Here is a 19,670-nt window from a genome sequence, read left to right on the forward strand (position 1 = left end):
ATCTAAACGGAATACTGCTAGAGAAAATTCACAATCACCTGAAACGGGCAATTTATGGATACAAATGACTGAGGGCATACAGAAAAAACAGAAGTTATCTACCCAACTTCCCTTCTAATGTTCTAGTTTCTGTAGTATCTCCATGTTTGAGAACCAGTGAACTACATGAAGACAGTCTGTTAAGTCAGTTGCAAAATTCTAGGTTACGGGGGATACATACTAAAAGAATTTAAGTCTGACCAGGAAGATTCGTGTTAAGAATAATATAATAAAATGCTTTCAACTTGTTTTCAGTAATTTAGAAACCTAGAAGAAAGACCCTGCCAGATTCAGGACACCCAAAAACTGTAGGCAAGGCTTTAAGCAAAAAGCTACTGAAAAGAGGAAGATAATTTCTTGCAGTCTCACGGTGCTAAGGAGACAAAAATAGTAACTGAAGATCAATCAGGGGTTTAAGAGCCTTAGTAAATATAAACACCTCAGGTTCTCAAAATCCATGGACAGCTACACTTCTGGAAGTGAAGGGGAAGAAAAGCCAGAGGGATACAAAGCCATATAAATACTGCAACCAAGCCTTAAATCAGCTCATTCTCTAACTGAATTATGGTTATCTATCATTACTGTATCTGCCTATCAGTGAGTATGGCAACTCTCTCTGGAGAAAAATGCCACCTAGGGCATCTACAGTTTTCATACACAGTATCCAGCATTTACTTGAATATTACGAAGCATACAAGGAAAGAGAAACAAGAAAAAAGAGACAACAGAAAAAAATCCACAGTGACCAGTTACTAGTTACTGAAGATGGTCTTTATTTTTTTTATTTTTTATTTTTCTTTTTGCAAGCAAAGTAGCTTTGGATGAAGATGGTCTTTAAAATAGCTGTAATTGGGCCAGGCGCGGTGGCTCTTGCCTGTATTCCCAGGACTTTGGGAGGCTGAGGTAGATGGATCACCTGAGGTCAGGAGTTCAAGAAAAGCCTAGCCAACATGACAAAACCCCTTCTCTATCACAAATATAAAAATTCGCCAAGCGTGGTGGCAGGCACCTATGATCCCAGCTACTCCGAAGGCTGGGGCAGGACAATCACTTGAACCCAGGAGGCAGAGGTTGCAGTGAGCTGAGATTGTGCCACTGCACTCCAGCCTAGGCAACAAGAATGAGACTCCATCTCAAAAAAAAAAAAAAAAAAAAAAAAAAGCGAAAAAAGCTGTATTGCCAGGTATGGTGGCTCACACCTGTAATCTCGGCATTTTGGGAGGCCAAGACAAGTCGATCACTTAAGGTCAGGAGTTTGAGACCTGCCTGGTCTGTCTCTATTTTAAAAATCCTGTCTCTACTAAAAATACAAAATTAGACAGGTGTAGTGGTATGTGCCTGTAGTCCCAGCTACTCAGGAGGCTGAGGCAGGAGAACTGCTTGAACCCAGGAGGTGGAGGCTGTAGTGAACCAAGATTGCACCACTGCACTCCAGCCTTGAAGACACAGCAAGACACTCTCTCAATAAATAAATAAATAAATAAATAAATAAGAATAAAGTAGTTGTGGGCTGGGCATGGTGGCTCATGCTTGTAATCCCAGCACTTTGGGAGGCTGAGGCAGGCGGATCACGAGGTCAAGAGATTGAGACCAACCTGGCCAACATGGTGAAACACCTTCTCTACTAAAAACACAAAAATTAGCTGGGTGTGGTGGTGCGCACCTGGTAGTCCCAGCTACTCGGGAGGCTGAGGCAGGAGAATTGCTTGAACCCGGGAGGCAGAGGTTGCAGTGAGCCGAGATCACGCCACTGCACTCCAGCCTGGCACCTGGCGACAGAATGAGACTCTGTCTTAGAAAAAAATAAATAAAATAAAATAGTTGTGATTGTCAGGCGCGGTGGCTAACGTGTGTAATCCCAGCACTTTGGACAGCCGAGGTAGGTGGATCACTTGAGGCAAGGAGTTTGAGACCAGCCTGGTCAACATGGCAAAACCCCTCTCTACTAAAAATACAAAAATTAGCTGGGCATGGTGGCGCTTGCCTGTAATCCCAACTACTCAAGTGGCTCAGGCATGACAATCGCTTGAACCTGGGAGGTGGAGGCTGCAAAGAGTGAGACTCTATCTCAAAAAATAAAATAACAGCTATAATTAATATGCTCAGGAATCAGATGACAAAATGATCAATTCCACTAAAGAACTGACATCTATAAAATACAATCAAAGATTCCATTATGAAAAAGGGCTGCGCTCAGTGGCTCACTCCTGTAATCCCAGCACTTTGGGGGGCCAAGCCAGGTAGATTACCTGAGGTCAGGAGTTCAAGACCAGACTGGCCAACATGGTGAAACCTGTCTCTACTAAAAATACAACAATTAGCAAAAAAGAAGAAAAGAAAAGAAGAAAAGAAGAAAAGAAGAAAAGAAGAAAAGGGGAAGGGGAAGGGGAAGGGGAAGGGGAAGGGGAAGGGGAAGGGGAAGGAAGGGGAAGGGGAAGGGGAAGGGGAAGGGGAAGGGGAAGGGGAAGGGGAAGGGGAAGGGGAAGGAAAGGAAGAAAAGAAAAAAAATCATGCCCAGCTCTGCCAAGAAAAAAGAAAAATTAGCAGGGCTTAGTGGTGTATGCCTAATTCCAGCTACCTGGGAGGCTGAGGCAGAAGAATCACTTGAACCTGGGAGGTGGGACTGCAATGAGCTGAGATAATGCCACTGTATTCAAGCCTGGGTGACAAAGTGAGATCGTCTGAAAATATGTGTGTGTGTGTGTGTGTACACACACACACACATATACATACACATGAAAATAACCTGGTTGGGCGCAGTGGCTCACACCTATAATCCCAGCACCTTGGGAGGCCAACATGGGCGATCACAACGTCAGGAGTTTGAGAGAGCAGCCTGGCCAAAATGGTGAAACCTCATCTCTACTAAAAATACACACAGACACAAAGAGCCAAGTGTGGTGGCTCACACTTGTAATCCCAGCTTCTCGGGAGGCTGAAGCAGGAAGACTGCTCGAACCCAGGAAGCAGAGGTTGCAGTGATCTGAGATCCTGACAGGACACTCCAGCTTGGGCAACAGAGGAAGACTCTGTCAGGTAGGGGGCGGGCGGCGGGGAGAAAAGTTAACTCTCGGAATGGAAAAAATATCTGCAGCACATGAATATAGAAAAATACGTGTCAAAATCTACAAAAAAAACCCTATAATAAAACAAAAATCTTAACAGAAAAATTTGCAAAATAACTTTTAAATACTTCACAAGATAGCCAAATGTCTCATAAACATACAAAAAAGTTAACCACCTAAAAAGAGCTAAAATCATCAAAGAAATGCAAACAAAATTGACAATACATCCCACTTCATGCCCACTAGAGAAGCTAAAAATGATACCAACTGGCACTGAGAATACACACTGGTCTGAACTCTAATACACTCCTAACAGAAATATTTTACACTTTGGAAAACTGTTTGGGAACTTCCACTAAAGGGGAACCTATGCACAGACCGTGACACAGCCATTCTGCTCCTAAGTATATACCCAGCAGGGCAAGGTGGCTCATGTCTATAATCAGCCCAGGCTGATCTTGAACTCCTAGACTCAAATGATCCTCTCACCTCAGTCTCCGAAAGTGTTGGAATTACAGGTGTGAGCCACCATACCTGGCCACTTTTCTTTATGCATATTATACTTCAGTAAAAGAAAAAGAAGAGAGAAGATTCTGAAAACAATTATCACAAAATTAAGACACATACTCAACTCTTGAAGGAGATTTGAGAAGGCATTTCTAAGGTACATACAGTCATATAACCATTTTAAAAAGAATTCTGAATCAGCTTAACATGTTCTCAACAAAAAACCAAACACATACGAAAACCAAAAAACCACCTGGGTCCAGACTTGTACAGGCAAGTTCTATCAAACTTTTAAGGAATCATTCCAATTTTACAGAAATAAAAACAGAAGATAGGAAAAGAAACACCTCCTAATTCATTTTGTAAGGATAGTCTAATTTTCATAACAAACCAGAAAAACCATATTATTTATTAGCAAACCAAATCCAGCAATATATAAAAATGATACTCCACCATGACCAAGTTGGGTTTAATCTCAGGAATGCACAATGGGTTCAATATTAGAAAATCTATTAGGATAATAAGAAACTTAAAAAAGAAAAATAAGAAAATTTCTATAGATGCAATTTAAAAGTATCTGGGGAAATTCAAACATTCAGGATTTTTTTTTTTGGTTTTGTTTTGTTTGTTTGTTTTTGGTGTTTTTTTTTTTTTTTTTTTTTTTTTGAGACAGAGTTTCGCTCTTGTTACCCAGGCTGGAGTGCAATGGCACGATCTCAGCTCACCGTAACCTCCGCCTCCTGAGTTCAGGCAATTCTCCTGCCTCAGCCTCCTGAGTAGCTGGGATTACAGGCAAGCGCCACCATGCCCAGCTAATTTTTTGTATTTTTTAGTAGAGATGGGGTTTCACCATGTTGACCAGGATGGTCTTGATCTCTTGACCTTGTGATCCACCTGCCTCGGCCTCCCAATGTGCTGGGATTACAGGCGTGAGCCACTGCGCCCGGCCTTTTTTTTTTTTTTTTTTTTTTTTTTTTGAGACGGAGTTTCGCTCTTGTTACCCAGGCTGGAGTGCAATGGCGCGATCTCGGCTCACCGCAACCTCCGCCTCCTGGGTTCAGGCAATTCTCCTGCCTCAGCCTCCTGAGTAGCTGGGATTACAGGCACGCGCCAACATGCCCAGCTAATTTTTTGTATTTTTAGTAGAGACGGGGTTTCACCACGTTGACCAGGATGGTCTCGATCTGTCGACCTCGTGATCCACCCGCCTCGGCCTCCCAAAGTGCTGGGATTACAGGCTTGAGCCACCACGCCCGGCCACGATTTTTTTTTTAAGTTCAAAAAACTTGACAAAGAAAGCTTTATGAAGTCAGGTGCTGTGGCACACGCCTGTAATCGCAGCTATTCAGGAAGCTGTTGTGGGATGATCACTTGGGCCCAGGAGTTTGAGACCAGTCTAAGCAAGACCCTGTTTCCAGCAGAGAGCGCAAGATAAAACCTTAGTCATTTTAAAAAATAAATAAATAAAAAATTAAAATTAAAATTAAAAAAAAAATCTCATGATTTTCAGATGACGTTTCTCCTAAAAAAATTTAAAGAGGTTGCTGAACAATCTCTTATTCCAGCAATTCGTCAATTTACAATAGTTAAATGCATTTCTATAAACCATCTACGGATATCACTTAGAATAGCAATAACAAACATAAAGTATCAAGGAATCAGTTTAACACGTGATGTGCAAGAATAATACCAAAACCTTTACTGGGAAATGACTTAGGAAAACAACATGGTATTACCCAGAGAATGTGCATACGCCCCTACCATCCAGCAATTCTACTACTGGGGATCTATCTAAAGATCTGTGAAACTCTTGTGTATCAGGAGAAACGTACAAGATTACTTGCAGGAACACTGTAACAACAACAAACAACCCAAATGTTCATTAATACCAAAATGGATAAATTGTCATATATTTATACAATAATATATAAAGCAGTGAAAGCAAATTACTACACTCAAAAACATGATAAATGAAAAAAGTTAGTTGAAGAATACATACAGTATGATTTCACTTACATGAAATTCAAAACAAGGAAATACTAAGTACTATATTGTTTAAGAATAAACACGTGGGCCGGGCGCGGTGGCTCAAGCCTGTAATCCCAGCACTTTGGGAGGCCGAGGTGGGTGGATCACGAGGTCCAGAGATCGAGACCATCCTGGTCAACATGGTGAAACCCCGTCTCTACTAAAAATACAAAAAATTAGCTGGGCATGGTGGCACGTGCCTGTAATCCCAGCTACTCAGGAGGCTGAGGCAGGAGAATTGCCTGAACCCAGGAGGCGGAGGTTGCAGTGAGCCGAGATCGCGCCATTGCACTCCAGCCTGGGTAACAAGAGCGAAACTCCGTCTCAAAAAAAAAAAAAAAAGGCTGGGCGCGGTGGCTCACGCCTGTAATCCCAGCACATTGGGAGGCCGAGGCAGGTGGATCACAAGGTCAAGAGATCGAGACCATCCTGGTCAACATGGTGAAACCCCGTCTCTACTAAAAATACAAAAAATTAGCTGGGCATGGTGGCACGTGCCTGTAATCCCAGCTACTCAGGAGGCTGAGGCAGGAGAATTGCCTGAACCCAGGAGGCGGAGGTTGCGGTGAGCCGAGATCGCGCCATTGCACGCCAGCCTGGGTAACAAGAGCGAAACTCCGTCTCAAAAAAAAAAAAAAAGAATAAACACGTGTACCCGTGATCGCATCACTGCACTCAAACCTGGGTGACAGAGTGAGACCCCATCTCCAAGAAAAAAAAAAGGGAGAGAGAGAAAAACAGCACTTTAGGAGGTAGAGGTGGGAGGATCACTTGAGGTCAAGAGTTAGAGACCAGCCTGGCCAACATGGTGAAACCCCATCTCTACTAAAAACACAAAAATTAACCAAGTGTGGTGGCGGGCACCTATAATCCCAGCTACTCGGGAGGCTGAAGCTGGAGAATCGCTTTAACCCAGAATGTGGAGGTTGGCTTCAAGTGAGCATAGATGGCGCCATTGCACTCCGGCCTAGACAACAGTGATACTTTGTATCAAAACAATAAAACACATAACAGTCATTAATTACCACGTGTAGAGGTGCTTAATGGATAATAAGTGTTTAGTGGTAGTTGCAGAAAACAACCTGGAGGGGGACAAGAGTGGTGGCATAAACCAGTCTAAGGAAAACCAAAAGAAAAATACCAGGAAAATAGTTTCATAGGAAAATTCTACCAGTTAAAGATAAGGTAGTCCTTATCTTTGACTGTAAAAATGGCTCACACCTATAATCCTAGCACTTTGGGAGGTCAAGGTGGGTAGATCACCTGAAGTCAGAAGTTCAAGAACAGCCTGGCCAACATGGCAAAACCCCATCTCTACTAAAAATATAAAAATGAGCTAGGCATGGTGACACTCACCTGTAGTTCCTGCTACTTGGGAGGCTGAGGCAGGAAAATCACCTGAACCTGGGAGGCAGAGGCTGCAGTGAGCTGAGATTGTACCACTGCACTCCTGCCTGGGCAACAGAGTCAGACTCCGTCTTTTTAAAAAAAAAAAAAAAAAATATATATATATATATATATATATATATAAGGTAGTCCTAATACTATTTCAGAATACAGTAAAGGAAAAAAAAAAAAAACTTCCACAATGATTTTATGAAGCAAATGTAATGATAATCCCAAACCTGAGAAAGCCTGCACAAAAGATACTACAGATGAATATTACTTATGAATATCAACCCAAAATCTCTGAATATTAGCAAACAGAATCCAACAGCACATTACAAAAAAAGAATACAAATAAACAAGCACAGTCTATTACAAGTATGAGGGAGGTTCCATACAAGGAAATCTACTGACATGATCCTCATATTAACAATGTTAATGTGACAAAATCATATAATCTTCATGGAAGCAGAAAAGACATTTGACAAAGTTCATCCATTTATGTTAAAAATAACCAAAAATAGAACCAGGCACGGTGGTTCACACCTGTAATCCCAGCACTTTGGGAGGCCAACGCGGGTGGATCATCTGAGGTCAGGAGTTCGAGACCAGCCTGACCAACATGGTAAAACCCTGTTTCTCCTAAACATAGAAAAATTAGCTGGGCGTGTTGGGGTATGCCTGTAGTCCCAGCTACTTGGGAGGCCAAGGCAGAAGAATCGCTTAAACCCAGGAGGCGGAGGTTGCGGTGAGCCAAGATCACGCCACTGCACTCCAGTCCCAGCAACAAGAACGAAACTCCGTCTCAAAAAAAACAAAAAAACAAAAACCACCACCACCACTAACAACAACAACGAAGTGATGGATATGGCCTTAAGTAAACAAAATACACCTCAGTCCAAAGCCAGAATCTGACTCCATGTGAAAACATTAGAGATTTCCCTGCTAACGTCACACACCACATAAACTAAAATATTTTCCAATTTACATTTTTACAAGTAAGCATTAAATTCTATGATGCCAGACAAACATTTACTAGTTTTTGAATGCTGAATTCTGCCCTGCTGGGATAACTGGAAACAGTAACTAATGTTACTATAAACTCTTACACTGCTTTGGTGGCAATGATAGCTCTTTCTAGCAGTTGTGTCCAAGTGGATAGAGAATCACAAATACCTTTTCTTTCTTGCTTCCTTTGGACTAAAGAAAGAATTTACAACACACCAAAAGATTGTCACTTTTATCATCCCTTTGAATGATAATTGACCAGGGCTGTCCTGAAAGGATGCCTGAAAACATTACAAAATGTTATCATAGGCAGAATGGTTCACTAAAGGGGATGAACATTCTGGCAAGTCTTAATCTAGCATTACTACCAATTGTTTTTTCACTGGTCTGAAACATAACATCTCATATTTTTTATATGCCTATATAGCCCTGCAGTAATAATTAACTTGTGGAAAAGTCTACACTGATTTTTTTTTTTCTTTATAAAGTATTTGCTTCAACGACGGAACAGAAACAAAGTTGATTTAGTGAGGAAAACGTAAATTTATTTGAGGATAGGTTCAGCATTGCTAAATTGAAAAGGTAAAGAAAATTTCAAACAAACCCCAAAAAGAAATATTTTCACATCTTTACTGAAAAAGCTAAATAGGCCGGGCGTGGTGGCTCACACCTGTAATCCCAGCACTTTGGGAGACCAAGGTGAGTGGATCGCCTAAGGTCAGGAGTTCAAGAGCAGCCTGGCTAACACAGTGAAACCCCATCTCTACTAAAAATACAAATTAGCTGAGCATGATGGCACAAGCCTGTAATCCCAGCTACTCGGGAGACTGAGGCAGGAGAATCGCTGGAACTCAGGAGGCAGAGGTTGCAGTGAGCCAAGATTGTGCCATTGCACTCCAGCCTGGGCAACAAGAGCAAAACTCCATCTGAAAAAAAAAAAAAAAAAAAAAAAGGAAAACAAAGGAAAAGAAAAAGCTAAATAACAGTACACTGAACTTGGTTAACAACAAGATAAATCCCTGGGGCCAAGGTGAGGCAAAGATATTACTCTCTACTCTGCTAGCCTGCCTTGTGTTGTTCAGTGAATTCAAGTATTAATTGGGGCAATGTATTGCTTTATTTTCTTTAGTTGTGCAGTAAAGTCTTTTCTTTCAGATAAAGATTGTACCAAGTTACTTCTTTTTCAGAATTGCTTTTAAATCAGTTCTATTTAAGTGTTTCTCTCTCTCTCTCAAACTCGACATTTTTCATTACACCTTTTTTTCTAATGCAAAAATAGCAGCATTAACATTCATTCCAGTCACTAGGTAAAAATTCTCTTCAGTCAAACACACATGGATAATCTAATTCATTAAGTAAATGACTACTGTCAGTATTATGAAGTTCCAACTTACTTGCAGAGCAAAAAAAAAAAAAGAAAGAAAGAAATACTTATTTTACTCAAGGGTTTAATTATGGGGTTTAATGTTGAAGTGAACCAACTTGCTAGTTTTCTAGTTTTTAACCTCGTTTTTTCCATTTTATTATATCTCAAAATTATTATCCAAAGATTTCTGAGGTAAATTACACTAAAGACAGCTCTAGTAACTGGGAAAAAAATAAGTCACACATAAATCTTCTTTACATATATGTATACATACTAATTTCACGTAATGTTCCTAACGACGGTGACAATATTAGAGTTGAAAGGGATCCTAGAGACCATCCCAATCCCTTAACTCTAAGGATAAGAAAAACAAAAATCTGCAGAACCAGAGTGACCAGCATAAGCCCATGCCACATGTCATCGGAAGCAGGGACCAAGACTCAGTCTCTTGCCTTCCGGGCCAGTCTTTCAGTAGGCTAAAAGCTGCCTTTCACAGCTTCCCACAAATTTCAACACATCCTCACTCACGTACCGTTCTGAAAGAGACTCACCAACAACTCTTTAGAGAAAAGGAACTATATCTCAACCCATAAGTAAGTTCTAAGTCTAGCTTATCAAACTTTCAGTCTCTGAAGCATGTAAGAGCAAGTTTGCCAATATTTCTTATTATCCCCCAATACTTTAGTGACTCTTTTCTACAAACAAAACAAGACCATTCTCCCACACAATCAAAATGCAACCATCAAAACCATTAGCACTCATCTGTGAGGTTATGACAAAAGGCCCCAGCCAGACAAACAATAGAGCAGTTACCTGTGGAGCCTTGGTTGGCCTCGGATAGCTGGTCCCCTTCCATTCATTACCACAGTCCACGAGGACCAGATATGGAAGGCCCCTCATGCTGGAAATCTTGGCGCAGTAGAAAGGAGGTCACCCTTTTGCCCATCACACAACACACATTCATGGGGGACCTGGTGCTAAACCATTCATAGACAACCCGTTTCTGGGTCAGGGTTTTGTACACAGTAGAGCAGTCAGCCATTGACACAAGGGTTTGTAACAAAAAAGAAAAAGAAAATACCAAAAAAAAAAAAAAGATAAAAAATAAAATCATTAGGCCAGATGCAGTGGCTCCCACCGGTAATCCCAGCACTTTGGGAAGCTGAGGCGGGCACATCACAAGGTCAGGGGTTCGAGACCAGCCTGGCCAATATGGTGAAACCTCATCTCTACTAAAAATACGAAAATTAGCTGGGTGTGGTAGTGGGTGCCTGTCGTCCCAGCTACTTGGGAGGCTGAGGCAAGAGAGCTGCTTGAACCTGGGAAATGGAGGTTGCAATGAGCCAAGATCGCACCACTGCACTCCAGCCTGGGCAAGAGAGCAAGACTCCATCTCAAAAAATAAATAAATAAAACAAAATAAAGTAAAATAAAATAAAATCATTAACACAGATATACAACTACAATCTAATCTTCAGACCTCATTCTACTAGTTTTGCCAATCACGCCGATTCAGAATCATGAACCACATGGAGTTGCCATATCTCCTTACACTTCTTTACTGTGGAACATTTACTCAGTGTTTTCTTGGTTCCATGGTCTTGACTTTTTTGAGGTTTACAGGCCAGTTATTTTGTAGCATATCCCTAAACTAGGCCAGGCACAGTGGCTGAAGCCTGTAATCCCAAAGTGCTGACTTTGGGAGGCCAAGGGGGTGGATCATGAAGTCAAGAGATCGAGACCACCCTGGTCAACATGGTGAAACCCTGTCTCTACTAAAAATACAAAAAATTAGCTGGGCATGGTGGCGTGTGCCTGTAATCCCAGCTACTCAGGAGGCTGAGGCAGGAGAATTGCCTGAACCCAGGAGGCGGAGGTTGCGGTGAGCCGAGATCGCGCCATTGCACTCCAGCCTGGATAACAAGAGCGAAACTCCGTCTGAAAAGAAAAAAAAAAACTTCAAAAAAAAAAAAATATCCCTAAACTCAGGTTTCCGTGATGTTACCTCATGAAGATATGGGTTATGCATGAAATACCTGACTGCCCCTATTCTAACTATATATAGCTGGTTCCTTGACTTACTATGGGGTTATATTCTGATAAAGGCAACATACATTGAAAACCTCGTAAGATGAAATACGTTGTTTTGGAAACAGGTTCTGGCCCTGTTGCCAGGCTGGAATGCAGTGGCACAACAATGGCTCACTATAGCCTTAACCACCCATGTTTAAGTGATCCTCAGTCTCCAGGCTCCCAAGTAGCTGGGACTATAGGCATGTACTACCACACCTAACTGATTTTTTTTTTTAATTACCTTTAGTACAGACGAGGTCTCACTATGTTGCTTAGATAGGTCTCAAACCCCTAAACTCAAGGACTTCTCACGCGTTGCAAAGAGCTGGGATTATAGATAGGCATGAGTCCTGAGCCCAGCGTAGCTGAAAATGCATTTAATATACCTAACCTACCAAACATCACAGCTTAGCTCAGCCTATCTTAAACATGTTCAGAACACTTACATTAGCCTACGGTTGGGCAAAATCATCTAACGCAAAGCCCATTGTGATGTATTAAATACTATACTGAAAATAAAAAACAGAATGTTTCCGTGGGTACTTGAAGTAAGGCTTCTGCTGAATGTGTGTATCACTTCCATATCACTGTAAAGTCATCTGACCACCAAGCCAAATAGTTGTACTTCTGCACATTCTGCTTTACATAGAGACTGAGGCAAAGCAGGATTCACATCTTATCAACACTGTTTGCTTCAAAGGAGTAACAACAGTAAGAGCATTAACTAGGTACCAAGTGCTCAGCACCTCGGCTATTATTGCCTTTATAATCTTCATGACACTATCATTTGACCCCTTACTTGTGACTGGCAAATTACTCAACTTGAGTTTCACTTTCCTCACCTGTAAAAATAGGGAGAGTAGCCGGGTACAGTGGCTCATATCTGTAATCCCAGCACTTTGGCAGGCTGAGGTGGGCAGATCACAAGGTCAGGCATTCAAGACCAGCCTGACCAACATGGTGAAACCCCATCTCTACTTAAAAATACAAAAATTAGGCTGGGCGCGGTGGCTCAAGCCTGTAATCCCAGCACTTTGGGAGGCTGAGGCAGGTGGATCCCAAGGTCAAGAGATCGAGACCATCCTGGTCAACATGGTGAAACCTCGTCTCTACTAAAAATACAAAAAATTAGCTGGGCATGGTGGCACATGCCTGTAATCCCAGCTACTCAGGAGGCTGAGGCAGGAGAATTGCCTGAACCCAGGAGGCAGAGGTTGCGGTGAGCCAAGATCGTGCCATTGCACTCCAGCCTGGGTAACAAGAGCGAAACTCCGTCTCAACAACAACAACAACAACAACAACAACAAAATACAAAAATTAGCCGGGCGTGGTGGCATGCACCTATAATCCCACCTACTTGGGAAGTGGAGGTTGAGCAGGGCATGGTAGTGTGCACCTATAATCCCAGCTACTTGGGAGGCGGAGGTTGCGGTGAGCCAAGAGTGTGCCATTACACTCCAGCCTGGGTGACAGAGTGAGACTCCATCTCAAAAAAAAAAAAAAAAAAGAAGCCGGACACGGTGGCTCACGAGGTCAGGAGATCGAGACCATCCTGGTCAACACAGTGGAACCCCGTCTCCACTAAAAATACAAAAAATTAGCTGGGCATGGTGGCGCATGCCTGTAATCTCAGCTACTCAGGAGGCTGAGGCAGGAGAATTGCCTGAACCCAGGAGGCGGAGGTTGCGGGGAGCCAGACTGTGCCATTGCACTCCAGCCTGGGTAACAAGAGTGAAACTCAGTCTAAAAAAAAAGAAAAGAAAAGAAAAAAAACAAAGTAAGGCCGGGAGCGGTGGCTCAAGCCTGTAATCCCAGCACTTTGGGAGGCCAAGGCGGGTGGATCACGAGGTCAAGAGATCGAGACCATCCTGGTCAACATGGTGAAACCCCGTCTCTACTAAAAATACAAAAAATTAGCTGGGCATGGTGGCGCGTGCCTGTAATCCCAGCTACTCAGGAGGCTGAGGCAGGAGAATTTCCTGAACTCAGGAGGCGGACGCTGCGGTGAGCCAAGATCACGCCATTGCACTCCAGCCTGGGTAACAAGAGTGAAAACTCTGTCTCAAAAAAAAAAAAAGAAAAAAAAAACAGAGTGATACACACTCCCTGGAGAATGGCAGGGAAAACAGCACCAAGAACTTTTACCTGACTAGTCAGAAATCAATGAGACCTCTTTTGACCACTCCCACACTTGCCCCTTAGATCTTACGAGATATTTGGCTTTATTTAAAAAATGACCCCACCTTGGGCCTCAGCTGACTACACCAGAAGCAAACACTCTTTCAGGCTGGAAATCCCAGGTAAAGTTAGCTGCTCTGTGAAGAATGATCTCCTAACAGTGTTCTGACAGATCCTGTCCCACTTGGAATCAGATTCAGAGAGTTCTCAGCCTATGGTCATCAAAAAACCTAAAGACACATACCTTCAGGAAGCTAGGGTCAACTCTTTTCTGCTGAGTGCATGGGGAAGTGACAACAGAAAACTGGGGTAAAAAGGCCAGGCACAGTGGCTCATGCCTGTAATGCCAGCACTTTGGGAGGCTGAGGCGGACAGATCACCTGAGGTCAGGAGTTTGAGACCAGCCTGGCCAACGTGGTCAAACACGGTCTCTGTTAAAAATACAAAAATTAGCTGGGTATGGTGGCACACACCTGTAATCCCTGCTACTCCGGAGGCTGTGGCAAGAGAATCACTTGGCAAGAGAATCACCCAGGAGGCAGAGGTTGCAGTGAGCTGAGATCGCTCCAGCCTGGGCAACAGAAGGAGACTGCCTTAAAAACAAAAAGAAAAAAAAAAAAAAAAAAGGCGGAAAGTCAACAAATACAATGGCTCGTCACTGCACTGTTTCCCTTCTACAGTATTCAGTGCCAATCCCTAATGAGTACCATCTCCCTTGCCTCCTTTGATAATGTGCGCTCCCAGTTCTCTGGTCTCTCTGACCACATTTCCTCTGTCCTCTTCCATAAGTTTCCCTTTATTAACACAGTAAAGGCAGGCAATCCTTGGGCTTAGCTCTCAGATACCTTACCTTATCCAATCTCAAGGCGTCAATTAATATCTCTGTGGAGATGACCCCATGAGCTCTCTTGTTGCATTCAGAAACAATATTTCAAACTTAACTTATCCGAAATAGACACTTGCTATCTTAGTCAAAGATGACCAATCATACCAAGAGTGTTTCAATCTCTTCTCTCATTTCTCTCTGTCAACACTGTTCTCTTAGGTATCTCACCAGTCATCAACTTCCTCTTCCTTTGTCAGAGTTACCTAGTTGGTCCTTCTGTTCTACCTCAGTGGTTCTTAATGTTTCTGGGATAATGGACTCCTTTGAAAATCTATCAAATGTTATGTATTTTTTTTTTTTTTTTTTACCAAAAAGATATAAAACATATGATGGCAATTTCACCTAACCAATGACCCAAGTAAGAATCTGTGCTCGCCGGGCGCGGTGGCTCAAGCCTGTAATCCCAGCACTTTGGGAGGCCGAGGCGGGTGGATCACAAGGTCAAGAGATCGAGACCATCCTGGTCAACATGGTGAAACCCCGTCTCTACTAAAAGTGCAAAAAATTAGCTGGGCGTGGTGGCACGTGCCTGTAATCCCAGCTACTCAGGAGGCTGAGGCAGGAGAATTACCTGAACCCAGGAGGCGGAGGTTGCCGGTGAGCCGAGATCACGCCATTGCACTCCAGCCTGGGTAACAAGGGCGAAACTCCGTCTCAAAAAAAAAAAAAATCTGTGCTCATCCACTCAAGATTTTAACTACCATTTACACAAATTTTCATCTCCAGTTCCTGCTCCCCTCTTACAAACTTTAAGATGGCTTCTGGATATAACCTGAATGGCCTACAGGCATAACAAATTTAACAAACCCAAACCAGACTATTTCTCCCAGACAAATCTGCTCTGCCTGACAGTATTACTTTACTTCGATAATGGCACCACCATCTTCCCAAGCTCCCAATCTTCAAGGCTCAGAATGAACACCTATGCCCATAGCCAATTAACCAGCAAGCCTTGTTCTATCTCTGAAATCCCTCCAAATCCAAATCCTACCTCTCTTGGGCTCTTACCCTTTAAGGTCTCAGCATCCTTTGCTGCCATGATTAAAAGTCTTTCCACCACTCTTCCCACAAGGGTCCATTACTATTTCTGTCTATGCAAAGCTCCTTACCTCCACCTGCCACCTTCCACTGCCACTTTATTACTGCACATCTAGGTGGTTATGCTTTCCTAATTTATTCTCCATCCAGTTCTTCTTTCATTCCCACTAGAGTTTATCTGTCTTTCCAAAAAAATTTCAAAATTGACCATGTACGACTGCCTTTTCAAAAAAAGGCCAGGTACAGTGGCTCAAACCTGTAATCCCAGCACTTTGGGAGTCAAGAGGGGGGCCGATCACCTGAGGTCAGAAGTTTGAGGCCAGCTTGGCCAACGTGGCAAAACCCCATCTCTACAAAAATACAAAAAAAATTAGCCGGGCACGATGGCACACACCTGTAGTCCCAGCTACTCAGGAAGCTAAAGAAGGAGAATTGCTTGAACCCGAGAGGCAGAGGTTGCAGTGAGTCGAGATCGTGCCACTGCACGCCAGCCTGGGAGACAGAGTGAGACTCCATCACAAAAAAAATATAAATAAATAAATAAAAAGATGCTTCCTCCACTGCATAAATACACAAAGTTAGTTTTGCCTTTGGAGTCCTCTACAGTTTGCCACCTAAGTATATTTCCAGGATTAGATTCCACAGCTCAAGCTGTCACTTGCTCCAATTATCTGCATTTCAAAATCACACCCACTCTTCAAGGCCCAACTCAAACCCCACTCTTCATCGTTACATTCTCTACAAAATGATTAGGAAAGGGCTCTAAACAAAATAGTCAAATTCCTAATGAACTGATAAGGAATGAGGGTGGGGGAAGCTAAAAAAAATGGCTAGAAATCCATAAATCCTTCTGGAAGCATTTCTTAAAAGATCACTACTGAAATGTTAGTGAGTATTTCAAGGTGCCCTCCTTAAACCCAGCACTGTTAGCCAATATTTATTAAATGCTAATAATGTGCAATGGAAAAGGTTAATAGCAGGGTATGTCATCAACCTGATAAAAGGCTATAATCTGAATCTAGGATTCAAATATCCAGTTACATTTGCATTTGCATTTTAGTTAGGAAGGAAAATCACAGTAAGAGGACCTAGCATTCAAATGGAGAGTCAGAAGGTCAAACAAGCCTACAGCAGTGACAGAATTGGTTCCCAGATCTAAACAACCTCAGACTAGTAAAAACCTCATCCGATAGGGGAAACCTTATCAGATGGGGGTATCTTTCAAGTAACATGTTCTAAACTTAAAAGACTTTTTTCAGTCCACATTTTAGATAAGTTAATTTTGTTAAAAGGGCCAAAGGACGTGATCGGAAATTCTGAGCCTCTCATAATGAGACACGTTCACGGGCACACTTCCCAGTGAGCGCAACAGTAGTGAGATGTATGGTAGAGAAATGATGCTATTGGCAACACTTCCTCTCCATTACTTTTTAGGGCCTTATTTCTTTTAGGCTCGACCTAATTTAAATTCCCTCTTGGCTCCTAAGCCTGTGAGTTCATGTTAATTTTTACAATTGTACTCAGCATTCTGCTCCTAAATAAAGTGAAAATACTGTAATCCCAGCTACTCAGGAGGCTGAGGCAGGAGAATCACTTGAACCTGGGAGGCAGAGGTTGCAGTAAGCAGAGATCTCGCCACTGCACTTCAGCCTGGGCAACAGAGTGAGACTCCATCTCAAAAAAAAAAAAAAAAAAAAAAAAGTGAAAATATGAAAGATTCAATTAAAGTCTCTTTAAAAAGATTTTAAGTAATCTTTCTATCTAGCTACAATACTTGGCAAAACATGCCTTCTATTGCATTTCTAAAATTATGATTGAAATCTGAATACACTTCTGAAACAGACTTACATTTACTTTTTAACAGTAAAATACACAAAATTCTGCAATTAATTACACTAAGGAAAGCAGGGTGTTTTCCTAAAAACAGCTGAAAAGAGGTGTGGTGTGTGAAGTAGAATCTCAGTCTACAATCTTAAGACTAACTCTTTAATTCTATGACCTCATCCTGAGCTTCACCTCAAAATACTTTCTCACCTGAAATACTTTAGCTTCACCTCAAAATACTTTCTCACCTGAAATACTTTAGCTTCACCTCGAAATACTTTCTCACCTGAAAAAAGGAGTAACACCATCTTTTCCTCCTCCAATGTGGCTGTTCAAATTAAATGAAATAATGTATGTTGCACCGTACCTGCCACGAAGTGCTCAATAAATTATCAGCTTACTTCCTTCGGTCAACACAAAAGGCACATTCACAAGATTCAGATTTAAGGGAATCTACTTCCACAAGTCTTCACCAGCACAAAATGTTACAGCTAGTTTGCTCTAATAAAAACAATACAGTCAACATCATTTCACTTTTCTAAGGGACCTAAGTCAAGATGAGGGAGCCTACACGTGATTTTGCAAGAACTCCACTAAGGCTGCAGACTTATTGACCACTAAATCATTAACAGTAAAGTCCACAGCAATTGGGCTAAAACATCTGGGAGCATTTATGCTGGTAAAGAGCTCACTTGGGGGCAAAAAAAAAAAAAAAAAAAAAAAGGTCAAATTAGGCCCAACTCTAAACGCATCTTTAATAAATCAAGAAACTGATGCTGATTTACCCTTCCTCAAACGCCAATAGTATGATATTAAAATTCACTTAAAAGTAAAAAATTCAAGACGGAAATATTCCAACACTGGTGTCAGTAATGCATTTTAGAAAGCCTGCGCGCAGACCACCATTAGCACCGCTGAGCATATTTAATCAAAGCCGTTGGCTGCAAACACAGGCGAGTAGAAAAAAAGGATTATTTCGGTGTTCTGCACACACGCGGAGACAAACCGCTTCCAGGACCTCAGCAGCCGCAGCCAACACCGACAAGCGTCTGATGGCATTCCCACTTTACAATCCAAAGTCAAAAAGCAAGCCACGATGTTAGCACATTGAGGGGTGGGGGCGCTTCCGTTGCCTTCCCGAAGGTCCAGACTTTAACGGCCGCGCTGCGCCCTGGGCCCGGGACCCGGCCTCCGGCCTCCGCCCCCCACGCCACTCCCTGCGCCCCTTCCCGAGCGACCGCGGGCCCGTGAAGCGCGCGAGCGACAACACCTAAACCTCAATCGACCCGGGGCCCCACCCGAGTCCCGGCGCGCGGACGGCGGCGAAGTCCGGGTTCGAGGTCGCTGCGGCGCCTGAGGCCGAGGCACGGGGGAGAGCGAGGCTGCGTCTGCGGCGGCCCCCGGCGGTGGGACGGCCGGGCGTAGCCAGGCGCGGATACTCACCACACCATGCCGTAGGCGCCCTCGCCGATGTACGAGAGGTTGGTGTAGCGCGGTCCCACGTCGAACACCTGCCCGCGGACCATCTCCGGGCCCGCGCCCGCCGCCGCCGCCGCCGCCATGTTGGTTGCCGGGCCGCCGCCGCCTCCGCCGCACTGGGCTCGACGCTCCGCGGCCGCCGCTCAGCTTCTGTCTCCCCTCCCGAAGGGACCGTGCTGCCGCCGGAGCAGCCGCCGCTGACCGGGAGGAGAAAGGAAGACGCCGGTGGGGAGAGCTGAAGAGCCCACGGCCGCTTTAGCCGACTGCCTGCCTGCCAGACTGACGGGCGGGCCGGCGGGCGGGCGTAGGGAGGGGCACGCGCCGGGGAGAGTGCCGGGGAGGGGCCAAGCAACGTGCGTGCAGATTGGTTCTTCGTGGGTGGGGCGGGGCCAGGCGGGCCGGCGGAAGCGACGGGCTCAGGGAGGGGCACTGCGGCGGCGTTGAGTGAGGGGCCACCCCCGGGCACGGTCACGTGCATTCGCGGGGGCGGCGGCGCGGGACGCGTCTCTTGAGACACTGAGGGAGACAGACGTGGGGCAGAACCTATGGAACTGAAGTGCCATATGGCCGGGGCCCGCGCCGGACCTGCGTCCTAACAGAACCAGCGGGGGCTCGGAGCTGTGCTTGAGGCTTGACCACAGCTCAGGCCTCTGCGAATCCGTGGCCCGCACGCTGATAAACTAAGAGGCCTTGGCACCGGGGCAGAAACCGAAAGACATGACCCAGACCGAGAAAGATATTTGCATACTGAGAAAGTGAGAAACACAATTGTCTAGACTAAAAGGAGACACTG

At 43.9% G+C, this 19,670-nt stretch overlaps 1 protein-coding gene across 2 annotated transcripts in view; it reads right to left on the reverse strand.

Annotated features, from left to right (window-relative positions):
• MAPK1 (mitogen-activated protein kinase 1) overlaps positions 1 to 19,193 on the reverse strand; it is a 105,658-nt gene extending 86,465 nt beyond the window's left edge. The window contains exon 1 of one of the 2 annotated variants that reach the window (XM_039462362.2): positions 18,842 to 19,188. In XM_039462362.2, coding sequence (XP_039318296.1) covers positions 18,842 to 18,960 — 119 coding nt within the window. In that variant the 5' untranslated portion in view covers positions 18,961 to 19,188. Of the gene's footprint in view, positions 1 to 18,841 lie in introns of both variants that reach the window. The other variant, XM_074390883.1, reaches the window with a different exon arrangement.
• Between the last annotated feature and the right edge of the window lie 477 nt (positions 19,194 to 19,670).

Source organism: Saimiri boliviensis, chromosome 21 (assembly GCF_048565385.1).
Source record: "Saimiri boliviensis isolate mSaiBol1 chromosome 21, mSaiBol1.pri, whole genome shotgun sequence".
In the NCBI taxonomy this organism is placed as follows: domain Eukaryota; kingdom Metazoa; phylum Chordata; class Mammalia; order Primates; family Cebidae; genus Saimiri; species Saimiri boliviensis.